The following is a 17,729-nucleotide window of genomic DNA, read 5'->3' on the forward strand; positions in this document are numbered from 1 at the left end:
AGAGAGCGAAATGTTGTATCCTTCTCAGAATGGACAATATATCGGCGGTGCGATATAACAACAAGTTAGGAGGGACAAGGTCCAAGATGTTGGCAAAATTAGCCAAGGATTTCTGGCACTATTGTCTGCAGAAGGAGATAGCAGTCAAGGCAGAATATCTTCCGGGGACTATGAACGCAGTAGCAGATTGGAACTTCCGGTACCTGACAGACTCGAGCGACTGGATGTAGCACACATCGGTCTTCAAAAAGTAACAGCTGAAGGGGGGTCCGTTCGATATAGATCTGTTTGCGTCAAGGCTAAACTCCCAACTCCCCAGTATTTCAGCTGGAGGCTGGATCTGGGAGCAATCGGGACGGATGCCTTCCTTCAATGCTGGAAAGGTCACATTCATTATGCCTTTACCCCCTTGGCGATGCTAGCGAGGGCACTAATAAATGTCCGCAGAGACAAGGCGGATCTAGTCATAGTGACGCCGGAATGGAGATCGCAAGCGTGGTTTCCAGTTCTGATGGAACTTTCCACGGACTTCCCTCAGAAGATTGCCCACAGAGCAGATGATCTAGTGGATCCAAAGGGCACGCCTCATCCCCTGATTCAGGACAACAACCTCAGCCTGATAGCACGCAGAGTTTCAGGCGGAGATGATGCTCGTCAGGCCTTTCAGAAGAAGCTACAGAGCTTATCAAAGTATCGTGGGGCACAATCCGGAGATATAGTATCGCTTGGCAAACCTGGGAATTATGGTGTGTGGGAGGAGCATTTCTCCCTTTTCAGCTCCTATAGAGAACATATTGAATTTCCTCGCAACACAATCTACAAGCGGGACAGCTTTCAGGACAGTTAGTGTATATAGATCGGCTATTTCAGCAGGCCACGAGTTAGTAGATGGACAACCAGTAGGAGAACGTCCAGCCATAGTTCGATTGATCAAGGGAATTAAGATGACAAAACCCCCAGAGCCAAGGTACTTAGTACTGTGGGATGTCACTAGAGTGTTGCACCTATTCGAGCAATGGTCAAGGAACGACCTGTTATCAAAAAGGCAGTTATCAGGGAAGCTAGCTACTCTGCTCTGTTTAGTCTCATAAGATCTTCTACCCTGAAGGCATAGCGTTTAACATTACACAGCAAACCAAAACTAATTGCAAAGTTCTATTTTACCCCTATTTTCCTAACAGTAAGCTTTGCGTTGCCAAATGCATTAAATCTTATGAAGCAGCAACAGCAGCAGAAAGGCCAGACGGCGTAAAGCAGTTGCTCATAGCGCGCAGAAGACCTTTTAAGGCTGTATGCCCTGCTACCATAGCTAGATGGGTGAAGGAAGTCATGGAACAAGCAGGCATAGACATGTCGGTCTTCGGAGCGCACTCGGCAAGAGGAGCTATGGCTTTAGGAGCTTTTGCAGCCGGAGTTCCACTGCAGGAAATTCTGAAGGCTGCAGATTGGTCTAGTGACTCAGTTTTCAGAACATTCTACTTTACGCCCGTGGAGAATATTGCCATGGCTGTAGTGCAAAGCTTTGAACAAGCATAATGTTCGCCTCCGGTCTTGTCATAGAACAAAGATTGCCAAAGCGCACAGCGCAGGAAGTCTTGATTCTATTAAAGACACGGAGGCAAGCATTATCCCTCCCTGAAGGGCATTCCGCTAAGGAAATAATGAAGGATATGATGATCTAACAGTCATTCCAGGCGCAGAGATGAGATCAGCGAATTCCCCTCCCTAACATGTCATCTCTCTTTGTTTTAAGGGGAAGAGCAGAAAAACTCTCGAGATTAACTATGAAGAAAAGACAGGTCTGGAGACCTAGATGAGAGAAAGACAGGCAGCGAGATATTCAGCAACAGCCTAGGATCTACATCATTTTACAAGAAAGTTTAAGTCATCAAAAAAGAAGAGGAAGGCACCTGTAGGCAAGAGGCCCTTATATCAGCAGGAGTGCTCTCATTGGAGGGCGAGACTGAGGCAGAGACTACTGAGGGCAGAGAGCCTCATGGGAGTTTTAGTGGAGCTCAAGTTAGAGTCGGTTTTCACTCAGATGTTACAGAAAAAGTTCATTTTATAAAAATAAAAAAAAATGAAAGTTTATTAAAAAGATGGTTATATTTGATTTGCTGTGTTTGGCAGTAATAAAAGTAGTAGGCATAATGCTCACCTCCGTGTCTTTATTAGAATCAAGACTTACTGCGCAGTGCGCTTTGGCAATCGTCATTGTGTAAACAATCATAGTGTATGTGTTTTATAGTGGTGAATTCCCCATCATGAAGGAGGGGGAAAACCTTTGTTTTTCCTTTTTAAGGAAATAAGTTCAACCATGAAACACAGCCTATTTTTTGCCCCAGAATTGCGGGGGTAAGAGTGATTGCAAGGGAATGTTAGATTAGTGACTGCAACTTAGTGAAAAGAGCAACAAATCAACAGGTTGGCCTGTAAATGAGCAGGAAGGATTGGTTGGTGGTCCAGTTGTAGTTGGGGGTATCATGCAAGGTGTCACGCTGGTGCTGCGTACCTGCTTTCGTTCGAAGTTGAGAAGAAGCCAGTCTGCCTTTGTGAGGGTTCCGGGAGACAATGTGATGTGGGAAACCAATCCAACACTACCCTTGAATACAAGGGAGCTCTGAACCGACTCCCAACACCATGGGACAACCTTCCCCGATTATCGGGGCGCACGGACAGTGTAAGGCACTGGCAGGGAAGGCCACACAATTTTCTGTAGTCCAAAGATGTCTACTTATGTGGAGTAATGAACAGTGGTTAGCTGGAATCAAATGGTGTACAGACTTGATGCCATGTGATGGTACCACTGTATGCCACAGTATGGAGCCACTAAGTCACAGGAAGGAGCCACTGGAGGTCCAAAGACAGAGGCTGGTCAAGGCAACTAAGGTAAGGTGGAGAGGAGTAGGAGCAATAGGAACTAGCAAACAAGGTAGAGCAACAGAGCACAATGCAAGAAGAAGCTAAGTCGGTCGCAGAGTCTTTGGGTCTGCACTAGAGAAGGTTCACTTTTTTTGGCTGCTGCTGCTGACTGCATTCATTGGACTGCCTACAGTCCTCTTTCTACTGCAACTACCCAAGAACTTAAAATCCCCAGAATACCGTGGAGCGGCCGCGGAGTCGTCGCAGAGTCTTTGAGTCTTCAGGCTCTGCGGGCTCCGACCCGCCCGGCCCGCTCTCCCACGACACCGGCTCAACGTGGGTCTCCGCACCGGCCTCCTCATCCCCAAGGGAGGCCGTGACTCTCCTCGGCAGTGCCTGCAGACCAGACTACATACTTCCAGCAGAGAAACGCGAGCCTCCGACGCTCCTTGGACCAGCCTGCAGCTTGAGGGATCGTCGCCCCTGAGACACCAGCAAGAGTCTCCGGATCTCACGTAAGCTTTCTCGCCCCTCAGAGAGGTCAGCGGCTTCCCACGCCAGCGCCCTTGCATAGAAGCACATACTCCACCAGGCAGCCGTTTCCTTGCAGAACGGCTTGTTCACTTCCTGGAGGAGCCCGCAACCCCCGACGTCACCACTGCCAGGATACTTACGAGACTTAGGATCGAGACCAGCACAGCACCCCCCTTCACCCTGCCAGCCAATTACAGACCACGAGGAAACTGCATGAACAGCCTGTGGTCTCCCACGGAGTCCTGAATAGCTTGAAAGACGCCGAGCAGGTACACACTTCAGTCATGGCACGAGCGACCAGTAGCCACACCACACCGACATCTAAGAAACGACACAGGAGTCGCACCGCAGCGCTGCTCACTGACACACCCTCATTGGATTTCCATTAAGACACCAAAGGAACTCTTCTCTCAAATCCTGCCTCTTCCCTACCACCATACCCTCAGGAATCCATACAACCTGTGAAGAATATTACTGGACTCCTATCACAACACCAAAGGAACTCTCCTCTTAATCCTGCTTTCCCCTCACCACCACACCTACAGGAATCCATACAACCTGTAAAGAAAATAACGTACAGCATGATCTATACTTTCTTACCACAGATCCCTCCACAGCACAAAACAAAGTTAAAAACAAGCCCAAAAGATATCAACCCACACCGGAATCAAGAAGCATATCTTTTGTCCCCCTCCATCTTTGGCTCACTGCATCTATCTCTGCAAAACGGGCATAAATCAACGTAACGTCCCCGGACTGGGAGACTGAAAGGACTCGATCCTTGGATCCCAACAAAGAAGTCTAACAGCATACCCGACTCCTCTTGGCAGACACCAGCGCCAGCAACATACAGGAGATCTGTGCCTGCTACCTACAGGAGACGGAAAGGGCCCGCCCCTTGGATCCTACGCCACACATCCATCGCAACAGAAAACTCATCAACAAGACACCGAAAAGACTAGTCCTCCAGGTCTCAACAAGGAAGACACATCAATCAATGTTCTAGTTATATTAGAGACTTGGATCTATCACCGCTCAGGAGACCGAAAAGGCACGACCCTTGGATCCTGAACACAATACCAAGCACAACTTACCCTTAAGTACTGCTAGGAGACCGAAAGGGCTCGTCCCTTGGATCCTAACAGGAAACACACCAACTCACGAAGAATGTCTACAAATCGAATCACTTAACAATAAAGCATCCAACGGCCAAAGACTAAACTTGTCACTGTTGGCTCGTCTGATCAAGACTCGTCACAACTAACCATGGAACAATCTTTTCAAAGAGCACCAAATCCCAAAGGAAACCAAAAAACCTCATCAAAGAACTCTGATGCTAAACGAGAAGCCTATCTCGTAATAGAAGACCCTCCCAACATTGGCACTACTCTCCACGAAAACATTCAATCTGAATTTGAGAACCAACCTGCTGAAGAACTAATACTTGCTCAAATCAAAGCACAAGTTCACAATCCTTGTACTGTAAATCAACAGGAAGACTCATCTCCAATCATCTACACTCCTGTGTCACCCCACAGCAACCAGGAAATTGATATTCTCGTCTACTGAAAACGATCGACCTGCAAAGATCAGTCCTCAGTGTAACAAAACAAGACAACATCAATACCTACACTCAGCACTCAGGAACCTAGAACAACGACATGTGATCACATTGAACCTCCAAATAACTTAAACTGCTCTAGCGGCAACAGCAAGAAAGCAAAAAAAGAAGTTCAAACGGCAAGTGATCAAAGAAACACTCTACTCTCCACACCTAGCCCCGTAACACAAGAAGCCACCAACAACTTGACAACAAAAGACCAATCAAACCACATTCCTGGCAAAGACACCCCAATACACCAACCAAGTGAACTCCGAGAGGACCTACATCCTCAAAAACCACAATGGGCGTCATCCCAACAAACAAAGAAAGAAAAAGCAAGGCTAGCAAAATTGGCGTGGCTACAAACTCACAACTCCATCAAACTTGCACAACCTTCAGACGCTGATGGAATCAAAATAAAAACGAAAGCAGCAAGATTATCAATGGACATTACTGAAATTGAGTCAATAATGACAAGCATTGAAAAAAGAAAGGACATTTTTGGCAACCGACCAGAAATACATCAACTCCAATTAACATCGACTCCGTGTATCACACACGATACCCAAAAATGACCTGTGAAAACAGAACCTCAATCCGACTATACTGACAAACCTTCCCAACACGCTTTAATTACGATTCAGACGACTCCTACTACACGCCAGATCCTTCAACAAAGAACTTGAAACCAATCACTCTACAAGACAAAAACACCAATACCACACCAAAAGACGATCACCCTGAAGAAAACAACAACCCGAGAATTCCGACAACGATGATAGATTTACAAAACATGCTCATAGCAATACTTTCTCAAGCGATGATTCCCTTCCTCAAACTACATGAAAATATGAAAGACAGCATCAAAGAACAAGCAACTCTCCTGGCTATGATACACTCGAAACAAATATACATGGAGAACTTTGTCTCGTCACTCGAATCCCGCTTGACCGTTGAAGCGGATGAATCACATCGTTGGCAACAAAGATTAGCCGAAATAGCAAGAGGGGATCGTCAAGAGAAAAAGCTAACAGAGCTCTTACAGTTGCTTAAAGCACACCATCAACAGCAATTAGTCCCGCAACCCAACATACCTACTCAAGAAGGAATACCAACCTTCCCTGCCGACAATCTACTCCAACAACGAATTGTCGCCACCACGACCCATGAACATCACGTGCTGAATGAAACAGCCGGAAACATCACCACTTCAAAATCGGATGCTATGGAACCTAAACAAGCAAATAAGAACCCCACTGAAGCATACCAAATCTTCACAAAAGAAAAAAACTCAAAGAACCCAAAACCTACACAATCCAAAACCAACAAAAAACGACAAAACGGGCTTTCCTAAGAACCGTGAAACCAACCACCGAAAACCAGGAAAAGCAAAACCCTGAAATCTGGCCCCAGCCTCAAGTGCCACGAAGACCCCCAGCTGAACCATCCATCGATGAAGAACTACTTAATTTATCTACCCATGAAGACCAATTACTAGACAATTTACTGCCACCAAGCCAACCAACAAGCCATGTGAGCTTCATAATAATTGATGAATATCCTTTGGAAAATGAACAACTAATAACCAAGAAGAAATCTCAGACCTCGCTATAGAGGAAATCTCAGACACAACGGATGAAATAACACATGAAACCTACGACCAAATCTCATCGGAGTCACTCATGACAAGTCTACATGATCGCACTGAACACAGCTTCATCTTTCCATCATTTGTCAATCCGCTACGACAAAATGAAATTTACGAAATTCACATTGAAAACGAAACTAACAGATTGGAGCCTCCAATTCTAAACAGAAATATGTTCTACGCCTTTTTGGAGCAATACCGCAAATGAAGAAAATTGCATCAAAAGACATTGACTTCACAATATTCAAAGATGACCTAAACTTAGATAAGATTGTCAGAGCTGGCGGACCCAAACAACCAGGAACTGATATTATCAAGTTGTGCCCAGCTACAAAAACTTGGCTTCACCTGCTGGGCTGCCACAACCACAAGAATACCTACTAAACAGAAATACAGAGACACTTTGGACAGAGACTACAACGGGCAACATCAATCGAGACCACAAACGACCAACTGCGCTGCTGATCACACCGGAGCCGACAGAAAGTGGAGCCGATCACCACAAACACAAAAATCATGCAGAGATGAAAGACCGATCGGAAGAACCTATAATTCGGAAACCTCATTCACAGGAACCACATTTTTAGAAGACTCAATGATCTCCCGCTCATAACAATCAACAAACCTGGGATACACGTGGTCACTTTGCTCGTGGAACACCAGAGGAAACTCGCATCTCTTCACAAATCCATCCAAAGACCTTGAACAATACCAAATCATATGCTTTCAGGAAACTTGGCTCAGCGAACCTCCAGCCTGTGATGGCTTCCTCACCTTTCTCAACCCGGCCATTGTCAGAAATACAGGGAAGACCAGCATCAGGGCACTTGATCCTAATCAAGATAAATCCCTACTGTACAGTAATGAGCACTGAAAACATCAATCCATGTATCCAATTAATAAAACTAATGTGCACCAAGATCAACTCACACGATGAAAAAAAAAACGGCACAACAGTTATAATCTTAAATCTATATTGGAACCCTACAGCAATATCAACAGAAGTATTAATGGGTTGCGTGTTCTTGGCAATCGACAAGGCTGTGACAAACCAGCTACCAGAAATAATAATCTGTGGGGACCTGAATATCAAGCTATACAACCAAAATGGATCCCTCCGAACTCAGTCACATCTTGCTCCAAAAGCAAAGAACTAGATGAACGAAATTACAAATCGCAATCGCATCCTTCTGAACCATGCAAGGAACAACTACACGCCAACCTGGATTAGAGGATCATCAAACGCAATCATTGATTACATATTCCTATCATACAACCTACATGAATCTGTCATAATCGCACAAACGATTATAACTGATAAAAGTAACCACAACCTACTCACTGTCCACTCCGGGCCAATAACTCAGCAAAGTGAACCAGTACTAACAGTCTCTGTGGAACTCGACGGCACAACATCAAGACTAAGGATTCCACAATCAGCCATGGCAAACTTACCGAAGAAACTCCATGATGCCACTCTAACAGATTCCGAGAAACTGAACTATGAGTGTATTCTACTCCCTTTCCGGCAAACTCTCAAAAACCGCCCACACATAGATCATCGCCATACATACAGCCATGAAATAGCCGATAGGAAAAAATGCTTAAAATCGATCAATACGACGTTTAAAGAAAACAACATCTGCAGAAAACAAGAAACAGATCAAAAATCTGAAACAGAAATACGCAAACTGGAGAAAATCACAACAGAAAATCATCCAACAAGCAGATGCAGAAAACATAATGAAACTGCACCAGACCCACAATACGAGAGCTCTGGAACTTGCTGAACGACAACCTGCAAAAACAGCACAAACTGACAGCAAATGTTCCACAGGAAATTTGGATTACGCATTTTTCAACCATTTATGGAGCACGAAAAACGCAACCGCAAATCCAAATGCACACAAACTGAAACGGCATGTAAATGCAGAATTTGAAGACTTCTTGCAGCTCATCAAGAACCTGAACACGTCTAGAGCGGCTGGCCCTGACGGACTGTCTAATGCTGTCATCAAGCAAGACCCGCCTGCCTGGGAGAACTTCATGTGCCATATCACAACTTTGGTAAACACACTCAACCGAATACCAAACTCTTGGAGGTCGGCAATAATTCTTGCAATTCATAAGCAAGGACCAAGAGAAGAACCACAACATTTTCGCCCAATTGCCTTACTAGACCCGCTTGGGAAGCTATTCGCCTCAATACTTCTGCAACAACTAACTGCTTGGGCACTCGAAAACAACAAATTCTCATTAAGGCAAACGGGTTTCACAGCCAACGTCGGAACAAATCTTAATCTCATACTACTCCAACTAATAAAGCATGAAGCCATCGACTCACACACTACAATACATGCAGCATTCATTGATTTAAAGATGGCCTTCGATGCATTTCACGCCAAAAACTATGGTCAAAACTCAGAGCATGGAACTGTCCATCGAACATCCTTGAACCAATCATTCTCCTCTATTCAAAAACCACCATAAAAGTGAGATTATCACAACAAGGAGCCACCACCAACGCAATTTCAACAGTAAATGGCCTAAAGCAAGGCTGCCCCTTGGCAGAAACCCTCTACAACCTGTTCACAGCGGACATTGAGGAACACCTAAAATCCAACAAAACCAATCCACCAAAAATAAACTCTACACCAGTCCCTGCGATGGCATATGCAGACGATATTGTTTTGTTGGACAAAACATCCACTGGACTTCAAGCATCTCTGACAGACCCGAGTAGCTATATGGACAAAAACGAACTAACGATCAACATTGGGAAAACCAAGACAATGACCTTAACCAAATCATTCACAAAAAAAAAAAAAACACACGAGATTCAACATCAATGGGAACCAAATCGAAAACGTGACAACTTTCAAATATCTTGGTGTCCTAATTAACCAATCAAAATCAGAGGAGCAATGGATTGACAAAATCAAACAAACCGCACAAACTCTAGCAAGACAAGGATGTATACTTCAGAGGAAATACGGCCAGTTTTCATTCAAACCTATCATTGCCTACTACAGACAGAAGTACAACCCGATACTAACATATGGAACAGAAGCAATGCTGAACGCCCACACAATAAACTGGATGAAATTTGAAACAATTTTCTGGCGTAAAATTCTCCACTTACCACACTCATATCCTATGCCAAGAATCCGCTATTAAATGGCAACGCAGTCAATTGAATCCATTGTACTATGGAAAAGACTTGATATCTTCTGAAAAATACTCACCGACCAAAAAACCCCAGCTATCCAAATCCTTCGAGCCCAGGCTAATACCTTCAACAACACGGTATTACAAAAATGGAAACACTCAATGAGGAAGGAAATGGAAAACAAAGACATCACAGAAGAACAGCTAACTCTCCGCCCACAACGTGCAAAAATGAAAGTTCTGAAGAACGACTGGATAAGAACTATTCAAACGAAGAACGTCTACAAACAGAATCTTCAATACACAAAAGACAACAGGAAAATCCATGAACTACCACAATACCTTCAAAGCTTTCCGGACCAGAGCATTAGAACAACATTCTTAAGAGTGCGTCTGAACATTCTACCCACAAACTTATACCTATCAACAACAAGACAGATCGATGTCACAAACAACTACTGTCGATTTTGCAAGGATCAAGCCATCCCAGAAACTATATTCCATCTCGTTATGGAATGTCAGGCACTCTCTACTCAACGCAAACAATTTGGAGCGTTCTTCCAACTCTCAGAACAACAAATGAACACTCAAGAAAGATGGACCGCCCTACTTAGTGGACATAATAAATACACTTACAAAATCACTGTTTTCCTAAGCACCATTTTGGAACTGAAGAAAAGATCACAGATCAATTCTAAATCATTAGCTCCTACCATCCACAGATCACAAGGAAAATGATGAAAACGTTTACAAACTAAATCATCAAAAAAAAAAAAGAAGCAGCTAAGGGAATTTCAGAAAGGAAGGAAAAGTATGCAGATGGATGGAGAAAAAAAAAACAGAACTGGGAAACACTCTGGCAAAACAGGAGCGAGCACACAGGAGAAATTTGCGTTGATATGTGCAGAGTGCTGTCTTATAAGCAGCGGTAAAGAAAGCGAGGGTGCAAAGACGCCATGCAAGGTTGTCCCGGCAACCTGGAGACTCTACTGGGTCACACATGTGCAAAGAGCCCAACACGACCTCCTGCGCAAATCCCCAACCATGGCGGCTCCCACGGCACTCAGACTCAGAATAGGACGCCAACTTCAATGTGGGTAGAACCGCCAAGGCCGCCTCCGGCCCCCCGAACAATAATGCCAGGTAAGTGGCATGAAAGGAGGAAGAGTGAATCACAGTCTGGGATGTCTAAGGATTGTGCAGCTGTGATTCCTAGTCATTGTTCGTAAGCTACAGCTAGATCTCCTCCCCTCTTTCCGGTTCGGTTGGCTTGCCCGAGTGAAGTTGCTGGGGAGGGATTATGTGGAACTACCTCAAAGTCGTTAATTAGCCAGGTTTCTGTGAGGAAAAGCACGTCCATTCTGCCTTTGCGGAGGAACTCATGCATCTCTGTGCTATGTTTTGACATTGATCGGGCAGTTATCAGATTGCATGGAACCTTCTTGTTTTCAGGTTTGTTTATCCATTAGGCGATAAGTCAGTAGGGTGATTACCCCTTGGTTCCTCTTGTCATTTGATCCATTCATGGACTTTGGTTTAAGGGCGGAGTGAGGGACCTTTGCTGTTTGTTTCTTCATTGAGATTTGCATCTAGGGACAAAGTCGCTTTCACACTGCATATGATTTTGTGAGTAAGTATTCTGTTATCTCACCAGTCATTGGTGATAAAAGGTGTGTTCAGGCGTGTCACTTCGACTTTGGGCATTTCTAAGTCTGTTGGTGGAGGTTACCTCTTCTCTCCCAGTGTGGAAGTGACTTCTTAGGTTGGCTTTGTAGGTGGATAGGTATCGTGAGACAGAGATTTTTGTCGAGACGACCTAAAAGGATTCGGTTCTTTGTGGAGGTACTGCATGAGTGTTCCCAGAGTATTTAGGTTCCATGAAGTAGTTGGTTGCATTCTTCGGCTTTCTTCGCTTGTGCTTGCGCCTTTATGTATAATTATTAAGCAGCAGTATTTCCAGGGGGCATTTTGGCACTGTTCATTCGATTGGCTTACAGGAAGATGCGACACAGTTACTTGTGTGTTGTAGGGTGCATGCTTTTCGCCTGAGTGCCTTGTGGTTAAGTTGGTTAATGAGAGCTGATAATACATCAGTCGGTGCGGTAAGGTTTAGTTCACCAGTTGTGGCAATCTGGCTACCTGTTCACAAGCCAAAGCGCTCACAAAGTAATTGTTCATCTAAATATAATTAATGAGCTACACAAACTAGCCTTCTTCTTTTCCATCCTTTGCTTACGTTGACCAGCAGAGATTACACAAACGCTAATCCGAAAATCCTAGATACATTTTGAGAAGTCAAAATAAAGCTATCAGACAACATGATGAGAACAAACCTCTACAGATTGCCAGCTGCCTACAGAGTTTAATTCAATTTGATGAGGTTGACAAAGGATATTGGAGTGAGGGCGGCTGCCAGGAACCAGCCGAAAACCAAAGACCTAATGAGATGGCAAAGAAGTCCTTGTACCCCGACTCTATCATCCAACTATCTCCAAAAGTAAAAAAAATGTTTAAGCAAGACAGGTAATTTTTGGATCAGTCACTGCAAGTTGGAAAACCTTGACACCAGGTCACACTTAATTGAAGGACGTCAAAAAAGTAGTAGTCTAGAAGGAACATCTTTTCTAACTTGCTTTTATGTATATCAACCATGCATACTTTACACCTCTGTATTCACTTGCTCTGAAGCAGGTTTTGGGGGCATACAGTGTGTGCCAATACCTTCATATAATAGACTCAACATGTTCAAATAAACATTTGCTTCGGCATTTGTATTTCTGCAAATTATTGTTACCTTATTTTTGATCAGCTTTGCCCGCTGTGCAAACTGAAGGGTTGACAATGTTTCGCCAAAACATCTTGCTCCAGGGTGAACATTTGCAATGATATATGTTTTGGCATTGCCACCGAGAGAGTCCTGTTCAGAGAAACAAATGCTATTGAGTAGGCTTATTCTGCGGTCATGAAAGGAATTATCACAGAAATCATGTTTTCTTGATCGTTGCAGGCTTTACATTTGAATAAAAAACAAATAATACAACATTACCCGCAAAAGAAATGTGAGTTTAGAGTCTCGGTAGCAAATGTGTCGCTGCTTTCCATTAGACACATCTACCAGTGCTGTAATTACTTGTCCCAAGCAGCTTAATGAGCGGTTTATATTACCGGCTTCCTGTAAAGCAAAAACAAATAGTATGAGTGCGCACACAACTCTGGGTCCTTCGTAATATGTGGCAACGTCACAATGTTTACTGCAATACAAACTCAGAAGAACTCCATATTCAAATTGACTTTCTTTAGGTGCGACTAAGAGGTTGCTCTTCTGAAGACCTAAAGAATATGAATGTCAGATTGCATCTGGAGTCAGTCAGCAGACAGAACAAACAAAAAGTGCGTCTGATTGATCGATTGCATTTTAGCTCTGCCCCCGTTTGGGGTGTGGCTGTTAAACAGTGTATACTTCCACCCGCAGAAAGTAGGCTTCTGCATCCAGTGTCATTCACCAGCAAAAACCTAACAAATCAGAAACAGTTATTTAATGTAGCCCTAGCCAGGCAGTTGAGAGAATGTATCGCAATGGGATTTGTATTTGTAATCTAAGACTACATTGCATGTCCTTCAGGTTCAGGTGCAGCCCCAGTTTCTTGGGGCGGGCGGCTGCCCTGGGCACATTTGGCCTGGAGAGTGCAGCACTGCGGCCAGCCACCATGTTAGAGGTGGCACTCATGACGTAAGCCTACCCTGAAGAGGGTAGACTTGCATCATGAGCACCACCGCCAGCGGCGCCCCCTCCCAGCCTGGCAAAAATAAAAAATAAAAACGACTTCCTGTCCCGCCCCAGCAACTCAATGATTGCCTAGGACAGGACAGAAATGCTTACAGGCAGGACGGGTACAGCAGCTGGAGATGGTGAGTTTTAAGTTAAGTGAAGAGTGAACACAAAGTGCTTGGTAGGCAGTCTACTGCCTACCACCTCTTCGTGCTCATTGAGCGCTCACTCCCCCCTCACTATCTCCCATGTCCCCACCCTTCCAAAAACCCTGCCGCTGTTGCCATCTTTTTTCCCTATCCCAAACTCCGCTCTCCAGTAACATATTCGCACTTCCCACACCCCCAAAGTGCTACCATCCCCTTTTTCCTGCTCCCTCCCTAAAACATCAGCGTTGTACCTACACCGCTACCCCTTTTCTTGCCCCAAGCACCCTTTAACTCCTTTTCTTGTGCCCAGTCTCATTTAGTCTTTTTCTTGCCCCTCGCCCCCCCATTGCTGTTTGGCTGCTTTTCTTGCCCCCCTTCCCGTTCGGCCGCTTTTCTTGCCTCCACAGTCCCTTTTGTTGCAGCCATTCAGATTAGCAGCTTTTCTTTCCCCCCATTACTGTTTAGGCCTTTTTCCTGCCCTTCCCCCCAATCCAGTTTGGCACCTTTTGTTGCATCCATTCCGGTTTAGCCGCTTTTCTTGCCCTCGTTCCCGTTTAGCTCCTTTTCTTGCGTACTCAGGATTTTGGGGCTCCAAAATCCTATTGGCGTCTCTGCGCTTATTTGACCTCATTGGGAATCCATATCTCAGCAGTTTGCATGTAACCAGCCATTCTCTACACCTTTGAAGAAGCAACATGCACAACTTGGCCACCGTCAGTAAGACCCAACCTTTCGGACCACACAATTCCCTGCAAGAGATTTTTACCTTTAGCATCTGTAGCAACCATGGAATTCTGAATTTGAGTGTGGATGACGAATATATTAAAAACAACTGTGCAGATGTGAATGGTTTAATTATATCATCTATTCAGGGCATAAGCAAGGCTGACACATTTTTCATTACAGATCTGTAGATGATTCGCCCTGGGCACCGAATGGACTAGAAATTGCTCTGCGCGGTTGCCAAAGCAATGAAATCTGGACCCCTCACCATTTGGAATAAGTCGCATAAAAAAGGAGGCAATTTTTCATGTCCATGTCAATTTGATGGTTATTATTGCAACACAAATTTAATACACCATATTGCTTTGACTTCCTGGATTCTAAACATCTATACATGAAGTCACATGCATCCTTTTCAATGCCCGCTCCGTAGCAAGAAACAGGTACAGCATCTTTGACCTCCTATCCTGACAATCGGACCTCATTTTTATCACCAAAACCTGGTTCTCCGACAATTCGTCACGCACAAGACCTCCCTCCTCCCCCCCTTGGCTACTCGCTTATCACCCACAACAGACCTTCCACAGGTGGCGGAATAGCAATCCTCTGGAAACTTAATTTCTATGTCGCTCTCGAAACCCAGACATGCAACAAATCCTTTGAATCCCTTCTAGTAAAACTCTCGCTACCATCAACACTTACCCCACAACTTCCTACTCATCTACAGACCCCCTGGATAAGACAGACGTTTTGCCAACAATCTGACGCAATCGATACCATTCAGGTAAATCACCCAATTCTTACACTATTGGGAGTTTGCAATATCTGGTTCAATATGCCCAACAACCCCATGACCCAGCCTCTGGTCAACAGCCTTGATGCACTCAACCTCTCCCGACATACCACTGGCCCAACTCACTCAGGTGGGCCTGCTGTCTTCAGCTCCTATGATCTCATCTCTACATCCAGCCCCAAACCGCTCATCTAAACGGTCCACTCTGCCATCCCTTTCTGTACCCACACAGCTCTCCCTGTCCCCACTTTTGATCACAAATGCTGGAATAAAGTCAATGTACTCCCTGACCTTGCCGAAGCCATGCTACTCCTTCCCTCAGCACTGCTGTCCTGTGGTAGACCTTTAACCATTGAATCCTTTGACTCCTGGCTTAAAGAATCACCAATTCTTCTCACCCCCTCGCACCCTGCAGCCTCACACAAAGGACCGTCCCCCAAATGGTTCACACCCCACTTGAAGACATTCAAAAAACAAAATAACTGTTGAACGCAAATGGCGAACATCTAAAACCGATCTCAGCAGATTCATGCTCACCCTCCACTACCTTAATTACAAATCCGACATCCGAAAGGCCAAAAAAGGCTATTACAATAAACAAATTCTGAACTGTGGCAGCAGCAAAGTACTCCACAAGATCATCTCCGAATTTGTGAAACCTATTTGCAAATCTTCCCGACCACTCCCACACAAACACTTTGCGACTTCCTCCCGCTACACCTCTACAACACCGCACTTGACAGGATGGCAACCCTTAACACCAAACCTTCCAACCTCACACCCTGCCCTAAATCTACCCCGGCTGATCCTGTTGCCCCGAAGCCCACTGTGGCAACCTTCGACTCCTTCCAACCCATCTCGAGAGACGAGTTCATAGATTTACCTGGCAGCAGACCCTCAGGATCCCCTCCTTGACCGCTGCCCTTCCAAAATAAATATTCTCCTCTACTTACGCAGGAGAACATGCAAGATCCATACTAAACTACTCCCTCACCTCTGGAAGCCTTTAAAATGGCACATGTCAAACCGCTTCTAAACAAGGCATCCCTCGACCCCAAGAATTACAGGCCAATCTCCAACACCAGATTCCTTGCGAAACTCATTGACCGGACTGCGTATTCCCAACTCAACTGCTTCGTAGAATCCAACAAACTCCTCAACCCCGCACATGGAACAGAAACCACTCTGATCTCAATCTGGGATGATCTCAAGGTTGCGTCACACTGAGGGTTGCGCAGCACTGATTCGTCTTAATCGGTCAGCAGCCTTTAACACAGTTCACCATTCAATCCTGTTTGACCACCTCCACTCCCTAGGAATCTGTGGCTCGGCACTCAAATGGATTGCCTCCTTCCTCAGCAACAGGAAACACATCGCCTTCCTCTCCCCTTTTGTGTCAACAGCTCGCACTGTGAACACTGGAGTACCCCAAGGCGCCTGCCTCTCTGCTCTCCTTTTCAACCTTTATCTGACCATTCTACCAAGAATCATCCGTACACACAACCTCTCCTGTTACAACTACGCCGACGATACCCAAATTATCCTAAGAATTTCCAAAACAAGCACCAACCCGCGTCCTGAGCTTGAAGCAGGTCTCAGTGAAATTGACCGATGGATGACAAGTAACCACCTCCTTTTGAACCTTGATAAAACTGAAATCATGGTGTGCAGCAATACTGCCCTGCTCCTGCAACCGCTCCCATGACCCCCTTCCCTTAGCCCCCCCTTCCAAAATAGTCAAAAACCTTGGCTGCACTATGGATTCAAACCTAACCCTCTCCAGTCAGATCAATAATGTATCAAAATCCTCCCATTACCACCTCAAACTCCTTAAATGCATTTTTCCTTACCTCACTTATCCCAACAGACTTGCTGCTGGTATGTCTATTGTTAAGTTGATACTGGACTACACAAACTCCTTATACCTGGGAGCACCAGCATACCAACTTAAACTCTAAAGAGCCCAAAACGCTGCAGCCAAACTCCTTCTCACCCTGGGGCAAGGAGAACACATCTCCACCGCTGGCTCCCTGTCAGACGAAGGGCCACCTTCAAAACCCTATGCATTACCCACTGAGCAGTGCAAAAGACTGGCCCAACGTACATACAAGAGAAGATAAAACCCTACCTCCCATCACAAACCCCAAGATCAAGCACTGCCCTCTTACTAGTGATTCCAACCTCCAATTCTGACAGGATTGGAAGATCCACCTTCTCAACGTTGGCCCCAACTCTGTGGAACTCGATTCCCCCCCCCCCCCATACATTCGACACACCCATGATTACATGGCCTTCTGCAAAGCTCTAAAAACCAGGCTCTTTCCATAATGTGGATTAAGACCTTCTTAGGCCACTGAGACCTTGCAACCTACAGACAAATGTTCAAGGAGATGCTGAGCAATAACACCACTCAAATTGACCATTATGTCACTAATAAGGTCACTCAGAAACACAGCAACCACAAACCGCGTTAATGAAAT

The 17,729-nt window shown here is 45.1% G+C and overlaps 1 protein-coding gene across 2 annotated transcripts in view; it reads right to left on the reverse strand.

The window, feature by feature from the left end:
* Nucleotides 1-17,729, reverse strand: part of KIF15 (kinesin family member 15) — a 2,141,222-nt gene that overhangs the window by 1,579,024 nt on the left and 544,469 nt on the right. For both annotated transcript variants that reach the window (XM_069648268.1, XM_069648269.1), the window contains exons 9-10: nt 12,862-12,987; nt 12,610-12,732 (exon numbers count right to left, since the gene is read on the reverse strand). In XM_069648268.1, the coding sequence (XP_069504369.1) occupies nt 12,610-12,732; nt 12,862-12,987 (249 nt within the window). The remainder of the gene's footprint in view (nt 1-12,609; nt 12,733-12,861; nt 12,988-17,729) is intronic.

Source organism: Ambystoma mexicanum, chromosome 2q (assembly GCF_040938575.1).
Source record: "Ambystoma mexicanum isolate Mex_15411 chromosome 2q, UKY_AmexF1_1, whole genome shotgun sequence".
Taxonomy (NCBI): Eukaryota; Metazoa; Chordata; class Amphibia; order Caudata; family Ambystomatidae; genus Ambystoma; species Ambystoma mexicanum.